The following is a 23,554-nucleotide window of genomic DNA, read 5'->3' on the forward strand; positions in this document are numbered from 1 at the left end:
TTGCCTTTGTTTCTCCTGTGCCGTGCCTCCATCTTTCCCATTGGCCAGCCAAGGAGAGACGTCACAGGCGGGACTCACGCTCCCATTGGCCAAGCCCCCAGACCGCTCCTCCCGGCTTCTGACATCAGGGACTCCCCTGGCCAATCAGGGTGAAGTTGGTCGAGTGGGCACAAGTGGGAAATTCAAAATGCAGAAGTATAAAATGTGTATATTTCTGTATAATGATATGCTGGTTCTTCTTATAACTTATTGCATCCGTCATCCTGCTCCAGCTGAACCAGAATAAACTCGGTGGCCTTTGCTTCGAACTTGGTGAGCCTTTTTATTAGGGAATAGGGAAATCTTTATTTGCTTCTCGCAAGCTCGCCAGGTGTTGCGCAACCTTCCTTCTGGGGTCATGTGCTTGTCTCCATTTCTAGCGAGACCCTCAAATCTTTGATCTCCTTATCAGGATGTTGTCTGAAGTGTCATAGCTAGGACTTCACACTAGAGCACTGGTTCTCAACCTGTGGGTCCCCAAATGTTTTGACTCTCAACTCCCAGAAATCCTAACAGCTGGTAAACTGGCTGGGATTTCTGAGAGTTCTAGGTCAAAACACCTGGGGACCCACAGGTTGACAACCACTGCATTAGAGCATCTATCCACTTTAAATCCAGTTGCTGCCTCCTGCAGAATTCTGGGATTTGTAGTTTAGTGAGGCCTACAACCTCTCTGGGTGAGCAATTTAAAAGTCCTTCTCTAAACTACAAACCCCAGAATTCTGCAGGAAGCAACAACTGGATTTAATGTGGATAGATTCTCTAGTGCAGTGGTTTATTTATTTATTTATTTACAGCATTTATATTCCGCCCTTCTCACCCCGAAGGGGACTCAGGGCGGATCACATTACACATATAGGCAAACATTCAATGCCTTTTTAACATAGAACAAAGACAAACAAACATAGGCTCTGAGCGGCCTCGAACTCATGACCTCCTGGTCAGAGTGATTCATTGCAGTTAATTGCAGCTGGCTTGCTCTCCCGCCTACGCCACAGCCTGGGCCCATAGGTGGTTCTCAACTTATGGGTTACCAGATGTTTTGGCCTCCAACTCCCAGAAATCCTAACAGCTAGTAAACTGGCTGGGATTTCTGGGAGCTGTAAGCCAAAACACTTAGGGACCCACAGGTTGAGAACCATTGCTCTAGTGTAGTGAGGTCCTAAGGCTATGGTAAACTGGTTTGTTAGATCATTTTGTATTCCCTTTCATATCCTCACTTTTCCCCAACTGCAACCTCATCTTATCTCTATCATACCGAGATCCTTCCCTGAAAAGCAAAAGGATACAGCTGCAAAAACAAACATCAAAAACCCTGCCTCACAGCTGCATACTTTACATATCTGCCCTGTGGTTGTTATAGTTGCAACAAGCCAACATAATATGCATGGGGCATGCCATAACATGCCCTCTTAATGGGGGGGGCGGGGGGAGGGGATGTCTGATGGAAGGAATGAGAGACACCTAGTGGAAGATTTTTTTATTCCAGAAAGTGCTCTAAGAAGAAAGCGACCAACCAGGATAAGAACAACAGATCTAGCAGCTACTTTTTAAAAAATACCATCTGGATTTGTAGAATAACCTATGAATCAAGAGTATCCTTCCCTCACCAGCTACTGTCTCCCAAGAATCGGTATATCCCCTACTCTTGGTGTACTCAAAGCAGTGGAGTATATATAGTATGGGCCAGTCCCATTCAGCAGTGACTTTCCAGGAAATAAATAAATAAGTAAACAAAGAAATCTGCATACAATGGGCACTCTTCCACAATGATTTATCAACTTTCAAAGATCCATGGTCTCTGTATTTTGATCTCTTGGTGTGTTTTTGTCCTGTTTGATTTCCTTGACATATTTTGTGTGTGTATGTGTTTGTTTGTTTGTTTTTTTTTAAAAAATCAGACATATTAAGAATGTTGCATCTCAGTGTTTAAAACCCAATATCAGGTACTCTGATCAGCATGAAGTAGTTGATCTGGAGGAAGAGAAGGAAGGGAGGAACAGTAGTCATAATTAATATGTGATGTGCAAACTGGAAGACGTCACTGACAGTTGGTGGAAGAATGTGTAATCTATCACAGGAAAACCGTATCCCAAGATACTTCCCTGCACCTCATGATCTCTGCTGCAGTACAAAGAATTATCTGTATTTGTTGTCCATAAACAACCTCCTCCTTTCTTTCTTGGAATTACCTCAAGGCCAAACCGATACTATTTTAGGACTTTGTGTAGTGCTTTGTGCAATTGTACTCAGATGTCCCATGGCACTTAATCCTTTACTAAGCCCCCATCTGAACTGACCATTTAGTGCAGTTTGAAGCTAGCTTCAAGTTGTGGGGGCTAGACAACAAACTCCCTTGGAAGTGGGCAAAATAAAGCCTTCAATGCACATTAGAGCTCTGCGGTTTGTGTAATCATCATCTGGACCTCAAACTGGTTCCAGGATATCCTATGTAATCATCTGTACAGTAAAAACACGTTCTTCAATACCAGTTCAAAAGTGGTCAGTGTAGAGGAGGCCCTAATCATTGTTAGACATAACACATATGGCTTATTCTTAAATAAACAGTTTACTTTTACAAATTTCTCAACACAGGGAAAGACTTCAGGCTTCAAAGAATAAACAGATACAGAGTATTATTTTTAGTAGATCTCCAAAGTTCATCAAATGAAGCCATGTGTGAGAGATGTACCCATACAAACAAATTTGTTTTAAGTGACAAGAATCAAATTTTGCTCCCAATCCTTCCATCCTATTTATAAGCATCTTCTAAGTCATATAGTGTTGAGCAGAATGGTGTCAAATTATTGCTGCAACTCTATACAAACAAAACTATGCTTCTGTCTGTTAATAATACAAAATTGACAATATGGGATACACTAAAAATCAAAATCCAGAGAGAGTGCAGGAGCCCTGTTTATTTTTCCTTCATAAAAGTAATGAGTTTTGGAGCTGACTGGGAGGGGAAGCGTCTCTGAAGGAAAACCAAAACTAATTTATAGTGTGAAAAATATCTGGGGAATCAGACAAGTGCTCATTACATGTCAACTGCAGAGCAGTTCACATGTAAGAATTATTAACAACACTTAGCCTAAGCAATGATGGGTACTATATCTAGTGTTAATTAGGAATCAGAAATCCTTGCCAATTTGTCTCAGGATTGGGAGATTCCCATCTACCTTCTAGCCTCCCTGCATTCAACACATTTAAATCTCTGTATTATTCTGAGGAAAAGAAGTGTTACAAAAAGAAAAGGGGAGAAGCATTATAGCATTTGATCATAAAAAGACTGCTGCATAGGGACTAAACCATTGCTTTCTTAAGGTAGGTTTTTTCATTTTTTGTCTTTAATAATAATAATAACAACAACAACAAGAATAATTTATTTTTTCCTGCATTTCCTTGGGATTCACGTTCCCCAGTTATCTAAAGACCATATATTTTATGGGCCAAGAGGGGCAAAATTATGGCAAAATTACTTTCTGTGCCCCATAAGAGATATAGAAGCCTTTTATGCAAAAAAAAAGAAGAAAAGAAAAAAGAAATGAAAATTTGAAAGGATGCTAGGAAGAGCCAATGGCCTTTTAAAAGTGTATTGTAGTCTACACGTTCACCATCTCTGATTTAAAGTCATTAAACTAGTGATCATCACCATACCTTATGCTAGTGAATTCCACAGATAAACAATGTATAAAATTATCTATCAGAACAATTAGGAAAAGTCCATGCTTGATTTACATGCATGATTACACAACTAAGGTATACCCTCCTGATTAACTCTCATAAACAATCCTGATGTTGTCCACTTCTATCAGAGAACTAGTCTATAAACTTGTCATCTGATTCCCAAAGTCAAAGACATTGCCACTTTGAAGCTCCTTACCATATTGCTACTAGCCTTGTTGGTGTGTGCCTCCATTTGCTGCCAATACTTCTTAGATTCTTGTACAATATCTTCATGGGTCATTCCTGGAGATGACAGAAGAAAAACATGTTGACAACACATGTTGAAAAGTTTTTGAGATTTTAAAAATGGGTTGCAACTCAGAATATGGAGAGAACATACTTAAAAATATTGTTGTACAAAGTATTTCCTTTTCCATTCTTGAGTATGGAAGATATTTATTGAACCATAAGGTGTATTTCATCACTTGATCAAGCCGAACAACAAAACAGATATTTTGAGATTTAGCTGCTTCTTGTACAGGGACTAAACTTCAAGTCTACTATTTTTTCATACTCACCATTAATACCCCCTTTCAGCTCGACTTTGCAAGACAGAACTACACTGAAAATGTAAGAAAGTTTTTACTGATGTGGGTGAGAGCTGAAAAAACTAGTTCAAAGGTAAATAGTATTTAATACTAGAAAAGAATTTTCTATGTGTCAAAGTTGGCTGGTGACTGAACAATCTTCAAATGTAATGGGTAAGATTCCAAGTACTGAACATTATACAAAGCAAATTCCACAGAGTTCAACAGGATTTATGATCTAGCACAATAATATGCTTTCCATGGTTCCCAGAATCCTAAGTTTAAAAGCAAAACCCTGGTTAGTCCTGCAGCAAACCACACACATAAGGCCGCTAAGTTATCACCAGGAATTAGTAACTTCCATCTGATCCAGGAAGGAAAGCTACATGGAAAAACTTGAGATGCAAATAAGTCTTCTATTCTTGATCATGACCAAACATGCTGGCTTTCATGGGGACCTGTGCAAAGTATGGGGAAAGAGGCAATTGTTCTGTTCATTCTGATGAAATTAGTAAACCACTGCAAGCAGCATATCTAACAAGAGATCCTGGAAAGTGTCAGGCTGAAGACCAAGAAAGTTGCTTTAAAGATTTCTATTTGGTGGGAAGAGGTGTAATACTGAGTCAACAACAGAAAAATCCTCTATTATGGTTCAGCCATCATAGAATCATCACTTGGAGCTGGACCTACTTGTTGTCTAGTCTGTGGGCTTTCACTACCAAGCTTAACATGACACTCTTCAAATCATGACAACATACTTTTAAATAAGCATTCAAAGGATTTTACTGTAAGGCACAGCAATGCCTTACAGCACAATCAATGAAATAATATACTCTTTTAAATACTTAGCTCACGTAAGGTTTGACATTTTCAGTGAGCCAATGGATATGTATGAAAGACTATGGTGAGAGAAGTCTTCCAATCTCTGTGTAGAGTCATAGTCTCGTATCACTCCTGTCCACAAATTAAGCCAAGCTGAGCAAAAGACTCACCTGAATATTGTTGTAGCAACCAAATTTTAAGCTCAATGAAACTGTGAGCAAAGTGGCAGCTATCTTCACGTAAACAGCCATAACGTACTTCATGTCGGCACACATCAAACTGAAAATGCTCCTGGAACTGACGAATCTTGGAATATTTTAGAGAGGTGGAACGAACAATGTGAACCAGACACCTGCAAAGGAGTGGAATATTTACTCATAACAACACAGTAGGTCTCAGGAACTTGTGCCCAGAAGTTGTTAGACCCCAGTTCCCACCAGTGTTGCTCAACCTAACTACTGGCAAAGGATCATAGCTCAGACTCATAAGGTTTTAAAATACAGTTCAAGGTGCTAGTTTGGCCTGTAAACTTGCTGAATCTAGAGAATGTACACAAGCAATATTTCCACTGATTCATTGAATTCAAACTACTTAGGACTATTTTTTCTGAAGGATGGACTATGTCTGTATGAGGTCACTAGATTTGACAAGAAGAGTCGAGTCCTGGCTCTCTTGCACTTTAGCAAGAACAAATAGGTTGGTGGGTTTTCTCAGTGGTGATCCCACACTTCTGAATCTCCTTTAAGAGCTAGAGGCTTGCTTTCACCACTGCTGGATATCAACTAAGCACTGCTGTATTTGGGAAATAAAATGGACTTTAAAAAAAGTTTTGAGTTTAGCCATTAAATTGTAATAATACTTGTATACATTTTTGAGACATGTAAACCAGCATATGAGAGCCCTGAAGGATGGGATAAGAAAATACATATTTTGTTTTATTTACTTTGTTTTATATCCTACCCCCTCTTCCTTCCTTAACAACCAGCAACAATATAGATAAATCTAGATACCCAATAATCAGAATTCACTTTGGTTAAACATTCAGTTAAACATTTGTTTGAAACAGCACTTTGAAACAGCACCATTTCAAACAAGCTGCTGGTATTTCAACTACAAAACAACTATGAAAAAACTGTTTCACACATGGAATAATGATCACAAAACTGTCTGTTTAAAGATCTTAACACACTGCCAAAAGCAATGCGTGAATCTGGATTTACACCAGTATTATTTCCATAGTACAGATGAAGAGGAAAAGGAATAATCTGTAGCTTAATCTAATTTTAACAAACAGATACACATTACTGGCTGAAGACAAACCCAACCCACTTACTTATTATTATAAAAGCTATGTTGTGCAGCTAAATTGGAGCATACTGCTGGAGAGTCCTTGGTCCCTTTGCTGATTATCCGGGGTTTGCTGTCAAAGCAAATCTGTAAGCACATATACAGAAATGACGTTCAGGCTCTTATGCCGATCTAAATTTCTATTCAAAGACAGTAATTTCTATAGCACTATCAATACATTGCAACTTTCTCCATAGGTCAATACATCATTCTCACAATCATCCTATGGACCCAGGTCACAACAAGAGGTGAGGCACTGGAGCTAGGAAGCCACAGCTTACCCAAGACCACTAAACAGGTCAAGGAGCTCAATCTGTTGAATCTAAATGTTCTATTTATGAGAAAACAACAGCTCTATGCATATCAAAAACAGGATGCTTATCCTAATTGTGCACCACTGCCCAAGCGAAAGACAGTGCACTTTTTGTTCTACATTTCCTAATTGGACACTTCTGGAGGCTGGATCTGGGCTACCCATGAAAGTGTATACTGAAATATTAGGCAGATTCTGGAGAAGTGTTATTATCAATTTGAAAGGGCAATCTTAATTGCAATTAGACAGCGAGGGGCCCAAAGACTGTGTGTGTGTGTGCGTGTATGAATGCAAAACAGAAGACAGAAAGAAGTTGAGGTTTTGATGTTTTGCAACAACAGAAATGACTAGAAAACTAGCATGTTCCAGTATACTATGTGAAATTGGCCAATGTCCCAGCATGCAGTTAGAACAACCAAGGAAAACAATGCAGCAGAAGGGCAGCTTTTGCACTTTCTACTCCATACCTCACAGAGGAAAGTGAATATGCCCTGGTGTTCCTTCAAAATCTTGGCAATGGTCAGGCTGCCCCGCTTGACTCCACCCAGTGGGTCAAACAGTAGGTCACGATTAAGAGTTCCCTTCCGCTCCTCTGTCCACACGTCGATCTCCTCCTGGTGGTACGCGAAGGTGCAGTTATCCCCGTACTTACAGTCCTGCTTGTTAAGCATATCTACAAAGCAACAAACATCACACCACCACACACGGAGTGGAGGCTGGGATCAGAACCAAGCTTTCTTGCTACTCTCATTCTGTTTCCTTTTCTTCCCACAACCCCAAGCTTCATAAACATTTAAAAAGTAACACAAAGGTTCACAATGCCACACATTAGTTTAATGCAGATGAGTAAAGTGCCTCTCCTGACCCTAAATGCCCTTGAGAGGAAATACAGTGTTCCCTCCCTACTTTGCAGTTCGCTTTTTGCTCTCACTGCTTTGCGTATTTTTTCTGAGCGGTGGCGCATGCGCAAAAGGTTTCCCTTTTGGGCATGCACCCTCCCTCTCGTCGGTGTCCAGCCGGGCCACTCTGGATGCTGACGAGGGAGGAGCATGCACAAAAGGGAAACTGGCAAGTGTGGAGAGGAGGCCGCCAAGAAGAAGTGCAGAAAGGCGGCTTGTGAAGGGGAGAAAGGCCGCCTAACTACTAATATAATGTATAAATATAAAAATAAATATAGTGCTCCTACTTCACGGATTTTCACTTATTGTGGGTGGTCCTGGAACGTAACCTCTGCAATGAGGGAACACTGTATATATAGAATCATAGAATCATAGAATAGTAGAGTTGGAAGAGACCTCATGGGCCATCTAGTCCAACCCCCCGCTAAGAAGCAGGAAATCTCATTCAAAGCACCCCCGACATATGGCCATCCAGCCATATGTATTACATAGTTGTATTTTTTTCTCCTTGGAGGGAGGAAAGATGCTAGAATTTCTGTTCACATTTCAGAACAAGTATATATGCTTGGGTCCAAGGGAGAAGTAAAAAAGCTTGATGTAGAAAGAAATAAAAACTTATCATAGAATCCACCAAAGAGTTTGGTGGATTGATTAAGCCAACAGTACTTCTGATAAAGTAATCTCATTACTATAAGAGTAGGGATTGAATTTTAGCAGTACAGTGTTCCCTCACTTATCGCGGGGATTACGTTCCAGGACCACTCACAATAAGTGAAAATCCAAAGTAGGGACACTATATTTATTTTATGTGTGGAGGAGAGCAAACCACAGACCACTTACTGCAATGAAGTCTGTACTTTATTTTAGCAGTTACAATATACAGTACGCTGGCAAAGATGAAGAATGGAAGCTAAATAACCCTTCCCTAGCCTCCCTCCCTCTCCCTTTATTTCTCCCTCCCCCCTTCCAAAACCCTTTGCACACCGCAAAAACCAGCAAAACAGCGAAAATACCGCAATAAATGTGTACATTAATATTAATGGAAAACCCGCAAAACAGCGAGGGAGCGAAAAGTGAACTGCGATGTAGCGAGTGGACATTGCAGTCGGGTGTTATGTTCAACTGCATTATTTCTGGAAAGATTGCTGGCACCATGGTTAAAGGATGACTACAGTGGGTGTTAGTTTGAAAAGTAATTAATTGCATTTGATCAGTTAGATGAACCTGGTTTGAGTGCCAAGGAATTTCCTTCATACATACTATATATTACATCAAAATGAAATTTTCTGTTCCTCATATATGAAGGGCAAACTAATGAAGCTGGCTGCTGTCCACAAGAGTTGAAGCCAAAAAAATCTTGTTGACATTTAATGTTCCAGATTACTCTTTTTTTTGAAATCAAGTATTTGCTTCAATATATTTACATCTAAAATGGAAGTATGAGTGTCTAACTATAACAACATGGTGAAGTTACCACAACAGAACATGAAACTGGCAAATGTGAACACAGTCAGTATCACTGCAGAAAACACAAGGTTTCAAAATGATGGACCCAATTTCAAAACAGTATAGGCAACATGTTACAATTACACAAAAAATTAGATGGTTTAATGAGTTTTCAAAGTTTCCTCTGAAGTGGTGGTCATGCTGTGCTTTCCCCCTTACATGAACAGCCTGTTTTCTCAAATTGTCAGTACCAGTGCAGAATGATTGAGTCTCTAGGGCAGTGATTCCCAAAGTGGGCGGTACCACCCTCTGGTGGGCGCTGCAGTGATCCAGGGGGGCCATGATGGCCACAGGTGCATTTGGGGGCGACTAATAACTGTATTACCTTTCTATTCTGAGTTCAAAAAATAGTTTCATAATTTCAAACTTCAATGTTTCTAACGTACACCTTTCTTTACTATATTGTAGAAACATTAATACATATAACTTTCTGTTTAATTTTTAAAAAAATCGGGGGCGCTGAGTAATATTTTTTCTGGAAAGGGGGCAGTAGGCCAAATAAGTTTGGGAACCACTGCTCTAGGGGCTGTTTGTGCTCTGGGAAAGGCACCTAGCCGTAATCATTTGAAACTCTATGCTCCACTCTTTAAATAGGGTTTCATCCATAGGTGATTCATGGTTGCAGTGATTTCAAATTGGGTCCATCTTTTTGAAACACACTGTATTAGTACATTGGTGCGCAAAGACATATTCATTTCCCATCACCAGTCAAAATGATTTAACTATTACACATATGTACAAATCAAGTTCTGATTTCCCAGATAATTCTAGTCCACCCAAATAATTTCCTCACTCTCTCAGAGCAAATTGTTTTCATAATTTCTAAGTTGTGGTGTCTGAGACATTCTAAGATGTACATTCTTCCAACCTAATTCAAAAATATTGCACTTGACACTCATCAGCTGCCAAACACACAGGGGAAGATAACTGGGGAAAAAAATGAAAAATATCTCTGAATATTTTCCAAATGAGTCATGGATCACTGGAATAAGATTTTAAAACAATAGATGAGTAGAACAGCAGGTGTCCTACAAACTGTGTTGTGGGCTTCTCTGCCTTAATTTGTACCCTGACATTGGCTTGAAAATGAAGGCTTGTCTTTCTCAATGTGTGCCTGTTCTCAGACAAGGTTCTTCATTGGAAGGCTTTCTCCAGGCCTCCCCATCACTTCAAGGAATGGTATGAGATTATCAGGCCTGCTTATTAGCAGCACCAAATAGTCGAATATTCTTCCCAGGTATGTCTGCTTGGCACCTATTCCGATGTCACTTCTCTACCAGTGAAATAGCTCTTTCATTTTTCAGGAGTTTTTAGTTTAATTGGGCTGTTTCATCTTGGCTGGGAATGCTTCACTGCTTTGAATACTTTTGTGTATTTTTAACTTGCATTGTTATGATTAAAAATTTAGCTTGGGAATATGAGTAAAACATGGGGTATGCCACCATACCATCCTGAACAAACCTGATTTCATGTGATCTTGGAATCTAAGAAGGGCTGGGCCCAGTTGGTGCTTAGGAAGAAGACAACCAGAGAATACCAAGGATTTCCAAGAAGATCTAGGAAAAAATCCTAGAAAACTGCTATCAGTGAGAATTGACAAAAACTGGATTAGATGGCCCAAAAGTCTGACTAAGTACAGTAGAGTCTCACTTATCCAAGCCTCGCTTATCCAAGCCTCTGGATAATCCAAGCCATTTTTGTAGTCAATGTTTTCAATAGATCGTGATATTTTGGTGCTAAATTTGTAAATACAGTAATTACAACATAACATTACTGCGCATTGAACTACTTTTTCTGTCAAATTTGTTGTATAACATGATGTTTTGGTGCTTCATTTGTAAAACCATAACCTAATTTGATGTTTAATAGGCTTTTCCTTAATCCCTCCTTATTATCCAAGATATTCGCTTATCCAAGCTTTTGCCGGCCCATTTAGCTTGGATAAGTGAGACTCTATTGTATAACTAGTCAGTATAATTCAGCTTGTTAAAGTCTCATACAGTAGGCCTATTTATTAAACAAGTTCATTGAACGTGGTTTTAATCATGCACAAAGAGCCTTTAATACAACAGAACTGTGCAGAAGGATCTAGCAATACCTAGGGAAGGGTTCTCTCTAGACTTCTGGCATGATTTTATGGTCAACTTCTGCCAGAAGTTCCACCAGAAATTCTGCCAGAAGTTTAGCATAGAAGTACATTGGCAGCCTGGAGATAACATTTCTCTAGGAATTGCTAGGTCTTCCCAATAAGTTTATGTTATGTTTGGACCAAAAACCCAAAACATAATTCATTTCAGGTAAGAAAAATATGAGTTTCAGATTATACACAAAGGGTCCTGAAAAGGATCCCTCAAATAATATTTGGGCCTACTATACATACCTACTACAAAAAGTATCCTTTGCTTTCACACTTTGCCCCAAATTTTCCTCTTTGAAACAGTTGTCATTCAATTTTATCTTTTTCCTCTTTCAGCTTACCTTTGCACAGATAATAAGATCCAACAAAATTGGTCTTGGTTGGCCGTGGTCGGATTCTCTTCCAAGTTTTATCCTCTATGTTACGGCGTCTGCCCAGAAGGATATCTTTTTTGCACTTATGGTCCAGGCCTTCTCGATAGGTATAATCACCAGCCTTGGGTCCTACAAGTGGAAGCTGAGATTAACAAGAACCCAACCTTCCCAAGAAGATTTGGTCTATATCATTATGAGCCAGAACTTGAAAATGTTACTTTTTATAGATTACAGTTTTGAGAACTGCCCTGCTTTGCCAAATGGCTGTGTGGATGAGGGGTTCTGGGAACTGTAATCCCAAAAAGTAATTTTCCCAAACTCTGTTATTAGCAGATAACCTGTTTTGGGATAGCAGAGATGACAGGCTTGTCTGAAGACATGAGTGGATGCCAGTGGATTCTTCACAAGTAGGGCTGTGTTGGGCATCATTGACTCTGGCTGAGACATCAGCAACTCTACCACTTTGGGTACCGTTGTGTGACCTGGCCCACTATGGTTTATCTAAAAGGACAAGACAAATAACACTTACTATCAACAATGGGGCACACCTTTTTCTTAAGATTCTTCAGTTCACAAATGAGCAAAGTGACAGAACCAAGCAGCTGCTCCATTTTCAGCTTCTAACACAGGGATGAACAACCTTTTAATGTTAAGTATCTCATTTCCTCACGCCTGGAGAAAGTGGATGGGGTAAGATCAGATGGGGTAAGATTGAAGTGAGTCAACACTTCATTTCTTGTCCCTTTACTATCCCTTCTTTCATCCTTGCTCTGTATAGGACACTGAGGATAGGTTAGATCACTCTGCAATGGGAAACTACAAGAAAGTGCCACATTATGCCAATTTGTTGGAGTTGGTAGAAGGAATTTTGGGAACCTCTAGCTTCACATAGTGCCGACTGCTGTACTGAAAATGCAGCAGAATTTTTTTTTTATTTTTATTCTCTCAATTCAAAGTGCCAACAACTCACCATTGGTGGTGCTTTCTGAACATTAGTAGGCTGCCGTGTTTCTTGGGTGCTGGTTTCCTCTAAATAATTGGGAAAAACAAGAGAAACTAAAATAATGTGTCAGTGTAAAATACTGATACTGTAGGAGCTTTACCACACATGTACTCTGTTTTCTGAAATCTCAAGATCCAATTTCCTCTAGCATTCATAGCCTATATTTTCAAAAAAATAAGAAAACAGCCTGTAAATTAAAAACATTTTAAATCCCATTCATTACAATAGATCTAGCATAAGAGAACACCCGTGGAAATCTCCAATCTTTGTTTTTAAATTACACCATTACTACCATGCGGTCCGAACCCTGCCACATGCACAATAGAGGACCTTCTCGCAGCGACACCAGAGGCACTCCAAGTGGACAGATTCTGGTCAAAGGACATTTACTATAATGCCAAGTTTTAACTTTCTTTGTGTTTATAAATACATTACAACTGTACTCTTGGTTTCGCTTCTGACACGATAGATAAATAAATAAATAAAAACAATTAATCAAACCTCCAACAGCAAAGCTCTTTTTATTATCACCTAGCTCCCACTTTTCCTCATCTAATTGGGCATTTTCTAGGATTATGAGAAATGGTAAGTGTCATGTTGCAGAAGTGTGCTTGCAGTAAGCAATGCAATAAAGAAAGCTGGAGCTGGAGAAGAGTAGGAGTCCACTCCAGCCAGTCCTATTGCAGCTGTGAATGCCCGCAACAAACAGGCATGATAAGCAGAAGCTGCCCGCAAGTCAAATGGAAAAGGGGAGAACAGATAAGCCTGCCTCACCAGCTCACCTCAGCATGTCAAAAATGTGGAGAACTTTAAAGTGTGGTCAACAAAATGGAAATCATGACAATAGCAAAGGTTGATGAAAGAAAAAAAATCCTGGAGGCTTTTGGGAAAAAGTTATTGTGTGATCTCCAGAAAATTCAAAATGTTTGTTTACTCATGCACCAGTTACAGGAGTTCCTACATCGTACCTACTAAGGGTTGACAGCAGGGATATGGTTACAATCTCTAATGTCATCTGGAAAGCTGGAAGATCAGTGAGAGGAGCCACATGAAAATATAGCCACCTGTAATAGCTTCCTCCTCTCTATTCTATGAATGCTCCTCCATAACATGAGCCTAGAGGAAGCTTGAAATAAGCCCTCATAATACAATCCAGCATTATAATGTAGCATTAATTGATCCTGAATCTAGGCCCCATGCCTACCAACAGTAAAAGTATCCAGTGCATCCAGTGACCCTCGACTAGTTCCGAAGGCATCCAGCACATCCAACCGGGACTCTGCATATGGAAGCAGGTCTAGTGAATCTAATGAATCCAAAGGAGAACTGCCACTGCCACCCACTGGTGGTTCGAAGGCATCCAAGACGGAGGAGGAAGACAGCTGTTTTGTGGCTTCCATCATAAGGCCAAAGGAGGCAGGAGGGAGTGGTGTGGAAACTGGAATGTTGGCTGCCACCACTGGAGGGAGCAGCGGAGTTCCTCCAGGAAACACTGGGATCAGCCGGGGCATTTCGCTAGGCATACTGGCAGGGAGAGCACCTTGTACTAGAGACTTTAGAGGGAAAGAGCAAACATATGACATTTAGGAGAGAGAACTCAAACATGGAAGAAATTAAAGCCAAGCACTTCAACAGTTAAAGTTCAGAACCACCTTTATCTTTCCCTAATAACAACACCAATCTATGACATGGAACTGACCCACAAAGATTCTGGGACACCAATCTGACCCCTCGGTACATTTAGCCATAGCACTGGCATCAAGGAAAGCCAGGAGAAAGGTGAAACAGGCAATGTAGGAATAGGTCAGCTACAGCAGGTTATAGAAGAAGCTTCATGGAGATTCAGAGAACAAGACAGTCAGGCTATTGACTATCCTGCTAGGAGTTCCTACCTGCTTAATTTCCAAGCTGACATCACAAGTCAGAAAATATGGGGCGTGAATAGTATTAAAAAGCAGTCTTATTGAACTCTGGATGGTAGGAAGCCAGAGCCAGGTGAGTTTAACTGTCCTAGGAGATTCAAAAGCAAAATGGACAAAGGTGTAACATTTCTCAGATATCCTTTTGTGAGTAAATCAACTACAGAAGTACAGTGTTCCCTCACTACTTCACAGTTCACTTTTCGTGGATTTGCTGTTTCAGGGTTTTTCAAAATTACAATTTACAGCCTAAGGAAGGAGGAAGCCGAAGGGAGAGAAAAGGAGCCCAAGCGGCAATGGGAGGAGAAGGAGGCGATTTATCAACACACGATTGGTTGATAAAGACTTAACATAGAAATTGTTAATTTCTAAAATAATGTATAAATATTAAAATAAATATATTGTCCCTACTTCACTGATTTTCACTTATTGCGGGTGGTCCTGGAACCTAACCCCCGCAATAAGTGAGGGAACACTGTACTGATTTGGAGATACTGATCTCAAGCAGAGGAAACCTAATTTCACTTAGATAAAGTTGTCTAACTTGCAGCATATATTGTACTACAATACAGCAGTTCCCAAACTATGTTGTGTGGAACCTTAGGGTTCCACAAAGGCATTGTTTATTTATTTACTAGCTGTGCCCGGCCACGCGTTGCTGTGGCGAAGTATGGTGGTATGGGAAATAAAGTATTGAGGAATTGGTGGTAGTTAAGGTAAAGAGTCCCCTGGGCTGAGTGGGTTGCTAGGAGACCAAGTGAGCGGAGCTTAGCCTTCTAACTGGCAGCAATTGGATAAAAACAATTATTCCTCTCCCTCTAATTAGGACTTTATTTTTCTTTTCTTTTTGCTGTATCAACCTAGAGGCATGGATGAGGGGTTGTGATGTCAATTTTCAAGGTTGTGGGGTGTTTACTTTTGTTGTTTTGTCCACTGCCGTGATGCCATCACTCTTTTATATATATAGATGTATTTACTTCATTTATACCCTGCCTTTCTCACCCTGCAGGGGACTCAAGGCAACTTACAAATTCTGGCAAAATTTCAATGCTGCATATAAACATAACAATAAAAACGTATCCCATCAAACAATAAAACAAACACAAGAGTAAATAAAATACATAGGAGAATAAAAACAGATTAAAACATGTAAAGTGTCAAGTCTTAGGCATTGTAGGGGTTCAGTAAAAAAAATCTTAATTTTTTTCAAAAAAAATTGTAATGTCCATGCCAGAGTATGAAGATCCTATTGAAATTCAATGTGCCTCTGCTTTAAAAATGAAATTTTGATCTTTTAATTTCCTAACCTACATTATACAAAATACCCAAACAATAAGAGATGATCAAAAAAGAAAGAATTCTGTGGGTTGAGGATACTTAGGATTTCACGGGAAAATCAAAGACAGAGTTAGGGAAAAGGTCTTCTGAAGGGTTCCATGACCAAAAGGTTTGGGAACCACTGATGTAATATAACCTCCTTTCTTGTTAGTGCAGATGCCCTCCAATACATGGACTTGAAAAAGAGGATTCAGAAATGTATGTAATTGTCTCTCTAAATCTGCACAGCAGATGTGATTATTCGTGGATTTGATTCAAATGTTTTCTCTAGAAATCTCTAGGTACTCCAACGAGACTCTGTAGTCAGCTTCCTCCAGCCATACTGAAGGACTTAATGGTTTCTAAGGGGAACAGTTCTTCAGGAATCTCTACGTCCCCCAAGGCAAATTCTATGGCAAGAGAAATTATGTGTGCCTAACCCCAGTGAATTTGAAAGGCTGAATGTCAAATTGTTTGCAAAGAGAGACAAGGAAATGCCATAAAAGGATCCTAAAATAGAGAAAAATGGCTAGCTACACAGCTAGGAAATCCAGTCTTACTAGAGGGTATTGTTGAGATCCATCTGCAAGAGAATCCAGGATTGAATCCAATTCATCCCCAAGAACTCCTCCTTCAGCGAAATCATCCACGCTCTCAGATGCTGGCACAGGTGCCGCCTCTGAAGAAGGGATGAGAGTGCTGGCAGGGATCGAAGCTGGCGTGCTCTTTGCCTCCAAGTCCGATGATGGAAAGGCAGGGCCCTCACTCACAGTGATGGAAGTGGCACAGGGGACAGCCAGGCCTTGAAGTTGACCAGAAATATCTACAAGGCAAGTTACTTGATCTCAGAAATGACAAATGACAAAAATGAAGCTCAATCTATCCTAAATCTTCAAAGTATCTGAACTATTTTATATCAGCTTAGAAGACTGTCTTGTGGTGTAGTAGTAGTATCAGATCCCATTTATTTGAAAACTGAAAATGACAAACATTGAACTAGGTACTTTTTGAACTCTATCTTTCTCTACTTCAAAAGATGGCTGCTAGCTTTTTATTACCTTCTAAAGAAACATTCCTAGCTTCATGTATGGCTCACATCTAAATATTAAACCATGTGCACACAATATATTTTATGGGGATCAGCTGTCTCCACCTTGTATTCCATCACATTTGGATCTTCATTTTGCATTGGTTCTGCTTTATTGGGGACAACTATAGGATTAGTATCAGCTTCCTAAAGGAAATGTAATTTTCTGCAGGGGCCCTTCACAATGTAGACCGCCAGGTATTGTACAGGTATCTCCTTAGCCTTCTTGAAAACAAGTTACTCAAATGACTATAAAAATATGAGCTATACATCAAAGAAATGCCAAAAAATCACCTGTTTCAATGTCATCTACAGAGCTCAATCCATTGGAAACAGACTGCAGAGAGAGAGTGGGGAGGAAAAGACTACAATCAACATTTTTAAAAGGCGTTACCAGTCCTTTTGAGTTTTTACAGTTCATAGTATAGATATATAACTCCCCTGAAGCTATTTCTTTTTTTCTTCCGCTTTGCTTCTCTTTGCCTTTTGTAACCAACACTCCATCACAGCTCTGTCTCCAGCACTATTTTTTCTTCTTTGTGGTTCTTCTGCATCCTTCAGGTACATTTCCAATTTTTTTAAAATAAATACATTTGTTTTGTTCTGTTTCTATTTACTCCCCATCTTTTTAAATCTAGCATTCAATTTTCTCAGTTTGAAACATTGCTTTGGGCTGTATTTCTGAATGGGGGGAAAGAAACTGCGACTAGTTGTCTCTTGTGACTAACAGCTGTATTTTGCACTAATATCTTATACCTTTTTGACTGCCAGAAAGACCAACCAATCAGAATTTGTATAGTCTGTTTCTTCTGAAAACAGGAAGACTCAATTTCCCCTGAGTTTTTGTAGAGGGGGGGGGGTTGTACAGCTGGTAAAACAACATACAATCAAATACATATCTGATTATACATAGTTTGAGTGATGAGCTTATCTCACCTTTTCACTTAAATCACAGGATGCATTCTTATACTAGTTAGTAATGTCAGCAAGCAATTTGATCTATTATATTAATATCCTGCTCATTCTTTGGCAGAAGCAGACAATAGCTTCTAACCACAGAGAAACTGATTCAGTTTTGATAAGGTTGCTATATTATTTATCTTCACACTGTACTCTGCAGTGCAGCTATAGCAACCATAACTAAATATTACTGAAAACAAGTTGGTTGCAACTAACATGTTTCAATGGGGTTGACAAGAATTGGCCATTATGAATTGTAGCTGGGACTGAGGCATAAACTTTAGAAACTACTGCATCAGAGAAGTACTATTTCATACATTTGTTATCATCATATGCCTTCAAGCCATTCCAAATTTACAGTGACCCTAAGGGAAACACTCTACTTATAATAAAAATTCCTTATGCCCAGCTCATATAACCAGAGCTAATTTCATGAAGCATGAGATTTCATTACCTATGTCTTATATAACCTCCCTTTTCTGAAGCTTCCCTTGTAATTTCAAAGTTAAAGGCCATTAACTTATGAAAGCAGAGCTGAAAGTTTGCACCAGACCATCTAGGTCAGTGGTTTTCAACCTTCCTAATGTCGCGACCCCTTAATACAGTTCCTCATGTTGTGGTGACCCCCAACCATAACATTATTTTCATTGCTACTTCATAACTGTAATTTTGCTACAGTAATTAATTGTAATGTAAAAATCTGATATGCAGGATGTATTTTCATTCACTAGACCAAATTTGGTACAAATATCCAATACACCCAAATTTGAATACTTTTGGTGGGAGGATTCGACATCTTTTTCCAAAAAAGGAAGAGGAGTACAGGCAGAGAGATCTTCAAACTTCTCTGCTAAAGGGGTTCCTAAGACCTAAGCGGAAGCGTGCTGGGCCCATAACCAATTGTCAGAGTAATTTGCAGCGCAGCAGTAGATGGAGTCAGTGGAACGCAGAATGAAGTAACATCCAGAGACTTTGGTAAAACTATATACAAGTTTTACTGAAAGCAGTAATAAAAACAAACAGACTTGCAGACAATAGACACAGGATTCTCACTCTAGGCAGACAGAACAGAACAGAACTGAACTGATGCAATCAGTAATGCATACACACTTGTGTCTGGATACTCCCCAGCTCCAGCCACACATCAAGGTCATCACAGCTTCTTAGTAATTAACTCTTTCCAGACTATAGTACACTCTGGATGATGCAAACAGTATGCAATACAAACCAAGACACAAATTTCATTTAAACACTATCAATACACAAATCCCACATTAACAAGAAATATGTGTTTTCTAATGGTCTTTGGTAACCCTCCCCCAGGGGTCCTAACTCCCAAGTTGAGAAACACTGATCTAAGTAATGCATACCCCCATAGAGTAACTGGGCTGTGGTCAATAAGCTGTGATTGTGGTGGAGATGAGGCGCGACAAGCTGCACAAAACCATTTTGGGGAGACAAGTCCCGCTCATTGCACTGTTGACCCTCAAAGGCCCGTTTCCCCCCATTTAAAACTTTTTAAAAGTTGCTTTTCTGCAAAAAAAGCATATTCCAATGCAAAAACAAAATCCCTTTGTAGCGCTACTGTATGCTGTACACTAGAACAAAACAATCCTGCATTTAAAAAATTGTCCAAGAGTTGAAGTGGCACAGTATTACCTCCAGTTGCCAAAATGGCAATAACACAGGCACAGTACATTATAAGTATTAAAATAAAGCAACATGGCTCTTTGGACCTCATCCTGTGCCCACCCCTGCTATAAACATTGTTTTGGGAGTAAATCCTTGATAATTTGGTGAGAATTGGATAGCAGTAAGAATTGGATAGCTGCTATGATGTTTGCAGTTTGAATTTTGATCATGAGAACTCCCTTTCGTTCACCCCCAATTTGATTGTTTTTGGGCAGACATGCAAAAGGTGGGTGGGCACATTTTACTGCAAGGCTGAAATTTCCTTGTACAGTTCATAATTCCTACTGGAGATTTCTGACTACAAGTCCCGCAACTATTTACCCTTTGCAGGAAAAAATATTTCCTAAAAGCAACATGTTCAACGATCTGTAGCAATCATGCATACCTAAACACTCTAGAAGAGAAAGAAACATTTAGATCTTTTTCAACTGCGAGAAAGTAAGTCACAGGATTTAACATTTGTTGGTATTATTACTCCCTCCAATAATGGTTTTTGTCTAAAACTGCAAACTGGGTCCACTGAGAAACAAGAGAAAGACACAACCAGACATGAAGAAACCACAAAAGATCTAAAAAAAAATTTAAGGGCTGAGGAGAAAATGAGAGCCAAAACACACACAAAACAATGGAGGTGGAGGTGGGGGAAAGGGGCAAAACTAGCTGATTTCCACATTGTTAGTGCTTTTTTGTACTCTTTGAACAATAATGGCCTACCTGATTTGGTAAATTGGATGATAAGCCATTACTGAGTAGAGAAAACGTTTCCAGTTCCTGCTACAAGGAAGAGAGAAAAAGTAGCAGATGCTTAACAAGGTTCAGTGACACATTTCAAACAAAACATTAGACAAAGTTCAATTATAATCCAAGAGCTCCTGCTCTTTGTTTAAAATTGCATAGAATAGATCGATATCAAACCCCTTACATGTCACAAGACATTGGAAGTGGGCTTCATCCAGCTTGATGGATTCAATCTTATCCAGGTCTGGGGTAGAGCGCTGGATTTGGATGCCAGAATCCCAAAACTAAAATCCCTGCTTAATCAAGATATATACCAGCTGGTCTTAGGAAAATTATTATCTCTAAGTCTAACTAAGGATTGTTGAGAGGGGTGAAAACTACATAATCCTATGTATGCTAGCTGAATAATGAAAAGGATACCAATATAATACCTGAGGTCTTTTATATGCCTTCCGGACCTTTAATCCCAGTGTCTGAGCAAGATCTTGACCAAGTTGTGCCACACTTTCATCCTTTAGCAGAAAAAACAATCAGGGTCATTTTGTGTGTGCCAAACATTCTACTTGATTCTTCATACAAATAGCAATTTCAGTTACTGACAAAGAAGTAATCCTCTCAGATTTCTCACTTGCAAATTTTCAGACTAATTGATGTTGACCGCACTGAGACTTCATAGAAAACTACTGCTCAAAGTGATCATAGTTTGTTGAATAAACTGGGATTAATCTTGCAGCCAAGTAAAGAAACCATGTTTGCTGAACCCATTCTGTTACTTCTGTCAATTCCTGCCTGACAATTTGAATACCTTTATGTCTTTCTTTGACTAATATTGCCAACTCTTCCAAGAGCAAACTGTTTTATAATATACATTTTAAATTAATCTTATTGTGAAACATCCCAGCCCCACTGTTGACAGAAAGCTATAAAACAAATAAATAATATTTGATACACTATCTTTCAATGATCTTATCAATTGGCATGGTTTTCAAAAGCATCTTTATGCTAATGATATTCAGCTAAATTTCTGTAATCCAGAAATCTCTTTTGATACTGAACATCACAGTGCAGCATGTCTTTCAGCTATGTCTTCTTCACTGCCTAAAACAGAACTACTTATTTTTCTGCCAAAGCCTTTTATTACATATATCCTCTATCACTGTTAATAATATGTCTATTTACCCTGTGAAGGAAACATATAGTCTTCACTATATTTTCAACTCCACCTTTTGTTTCTCAAAATGAAGCTGTAGCAAAGTCATGTCAATGTTTTATTTGTAACACAGCCAAAAACTAACCTCTTCTGTCTAAGTTCTTAAGTCATACTTTGGTCATGTCTTGCTTGATTATTGTAATCTTCTTTTGACTGATCTTTCATTATCTCACCTTAGTCCTCTGATTTATTTTCAACATTCAGCTGCGAAGGTTATTTTTTTGGCTCATTATTTTGATAATTGTTACCCACTTTTAATATCACTTCACTGGTAACCCATTCCTTCTAGCATTCTGTACAAACTTTGTTTTAACATTTAAAGCCCCATATAAATGTAGCTCCCCACAATCTTTCAGCCCTTATATTTTTTTAGCAGCATGTTTAAGATTTGTGTTCTATAGGCTTCTCATTCACTCAAGGGTTTCCTCTTCCTTGGCTCGACTTCCATTATTTTTTATTTGTTGCTCCATACTCTAATAATTGCCTTCCCTTAACATTTGCAGACTTCTGCTTCCCTTGTTATTTTTTAAACCATATTTTAAATCAAAAAGGAAAAAAGAGGGAGGAAGCCCTCTGAAATTGAGTATATTTTATTAATGTTAAAACATTCTTACATACTACTCTTCTCTTAAAATATGGAATATTTACAAATTGGAAAGTTGCCACTTACATGTGGAAGGGACAGGAGACAGCGGCTGTTACATTCATAGGCTTCTTTGTGCCTCCCGAGCTCATTCAAGCAGCGAGCCTTCCGGAAAAGCGCTCGGATGTTCTCTGCATCAAATCCCAGAGCCTTCTCACTGTCTTCCAAAGCCTTCTCATATAGACCCTATGAGGAAAGAGACCAATATAGTTCAGCCAAATTAAAATAACTGTTTTTAAAAGCAGCACATAGATGGCACTGATATCCTACAAAAATAAACTGTATAATCCTCTCCATTATCTTGGAGAAACTATGAAAAGGAAGGCATTCTTACATGTGGGACAAAGTGATTAATCTTATTAGCAATATCAGGGAACAAAATATCTTTAATAAGTAGTACACTTTTGCTATTGTCACTGGTTCAGGATAAAAATTGTACACCTAAGTACAAAGAACTGATTGCAATGTTCCTGGTGCTGTAAGATTAGAAATAACAAAATATTGCTAAAAGGACTTAACATTAGATCAGAGATGTCAAGTTTGTAGCCCTCCAGATATTTGAACCTCCAATTCCCAGAAGCCCTAGTCAGCTTGTCCAATAGCCAAAAATTCTGGGAGCTGAAGCGGAAATGTAATACCACTGCATTAGAGAATGAATAAGTATAGACTTGAAAATTTCATTTGACAGAAAAACCTTTCAGAAATTTGCATGAAGTAATATGAATGAATACCATAAGTGACTTTGTACCAAACTGGCACAACATGTTTTGCCATCAGAGATCAAACAGCTTCTGTTGTGAATGGGTCTTCTGAGGCTGTGAGTGATAATGGTGGGATTAGGAGAGGAAGGAAGAATCCTCGCGAGGAGGGCTCGCTGGAAGATTTACACAGGAAGAGAATCAGGGAGATTGATGGGGAGTCTTCCGAGGAGGATTCATGTGGGGATTTGGCAGGGGATCTTGAGGTGGCAATGGATGCGGAGGAACCGGTGGCGGCGGAGGAAGTTGACATAGATTGGGCATGGGCTCCGGAGGATCTTGGGGAGGAATCTGGGTCCATGGATGCTGTGGACGCTGGAGGGGCTTGGGGTTCTTCAGAAGCAGATCCCACATGGTCTGCCTGGAGGAATGAGGGTAGTTCCACAGGTGTGGACAGAGTTGGGTGTGGGCAGGGCGATCTTGATTCTGATGAGGAGTTTGGGACACCTGATCCTAGGGCGTTGGCTGTTTGGAGCTCAAATTCTGATGAGGAACTTGGGACACCTGACCCTAGGGCGTTGGAAGTTTGGACGCCCA

General features: G+C 39.5%; 1 protein-coding gene across 3 annotated transcripts in view; it reads right to left on the bottom strand.

Annotated features, from left to right (window-relative positions):
- The window catches only part of zc3h7b (zinc finger CCCH-type containing 7B), a 62,028-nt gene that overhangs the window by 19,196 nt on the left and 19,278 nt on the right, over window positions 1-23,554 (bottom strand). For 2 of the 3 annotated variants that reach the window (XM_062982894.1, XM_062982892.1), the window contains exons 5-17: window positions 22,287-22,445; window positions 20,838-20,918; window positions 20,383-20,442; window positions 17,311-17,353; window positions 16,490-16,752; window positions 13,898-14,246; window positions 12,661-12,719; window positions 12,029-12,191; window positions 11,658-11,819; window positions 7,242-7,447; window positions 6,448-6,548; window positions 5,285-5,466; window positions 3,923-4,008 (exon numbers count right to left, since the gene is read on the bottom strand). In XM_062982894.1, the coding sequence (XP_062838964.1) occupies window positions 3,923-4,008; window positions 5,285-5,466; window positions 6,448-6,548; window positions 7,242-7,447; window positions 11,658-11,819; window positions 12,029-12,191; window positions 12,661-12,719; window positions 13,898-14,246; window positions 16,490-16,752; window positions 17,311-17,353; window positions 20,383-20,442; window positions 20,838-20,918; window positions 22,287-22,445 (1,914 nt within the window). The remainder of the gene's footprint in view (window positions 1-3,922; window positions 4,009-5,284; window positions 5,467-6,447; window positions 6,549-7,241; window positions 7,448-11,657; window positions 11,820-12,028; window positions 12,192-12,660; window positions 12,720-13,897; window positions 14,247-16,489; window positions 16,753-17,310; window positions 17,354-20,382; window positions 20,443-20,837; window positions 20,919-22,286; window positions 22,446-23,554) is intronic. The other variant, XM_062982893.1, reaches the window with a different exon arrangement.

Source organism: Anolis carolinensis, chromosome 5 (genome assembly GCF_035594765.1).
Source record: "Anolis carolinensis isolate JA03-04 chromosome 5, rAnoCar3.1.pri, whole genome shotgun sequence".
Lineage (NCBI taxonomy): Eukaryota > Metazoa > Chordata > Lepidosauria > Squamata > Dactyloidae > Anolis > Anolis carolinensis.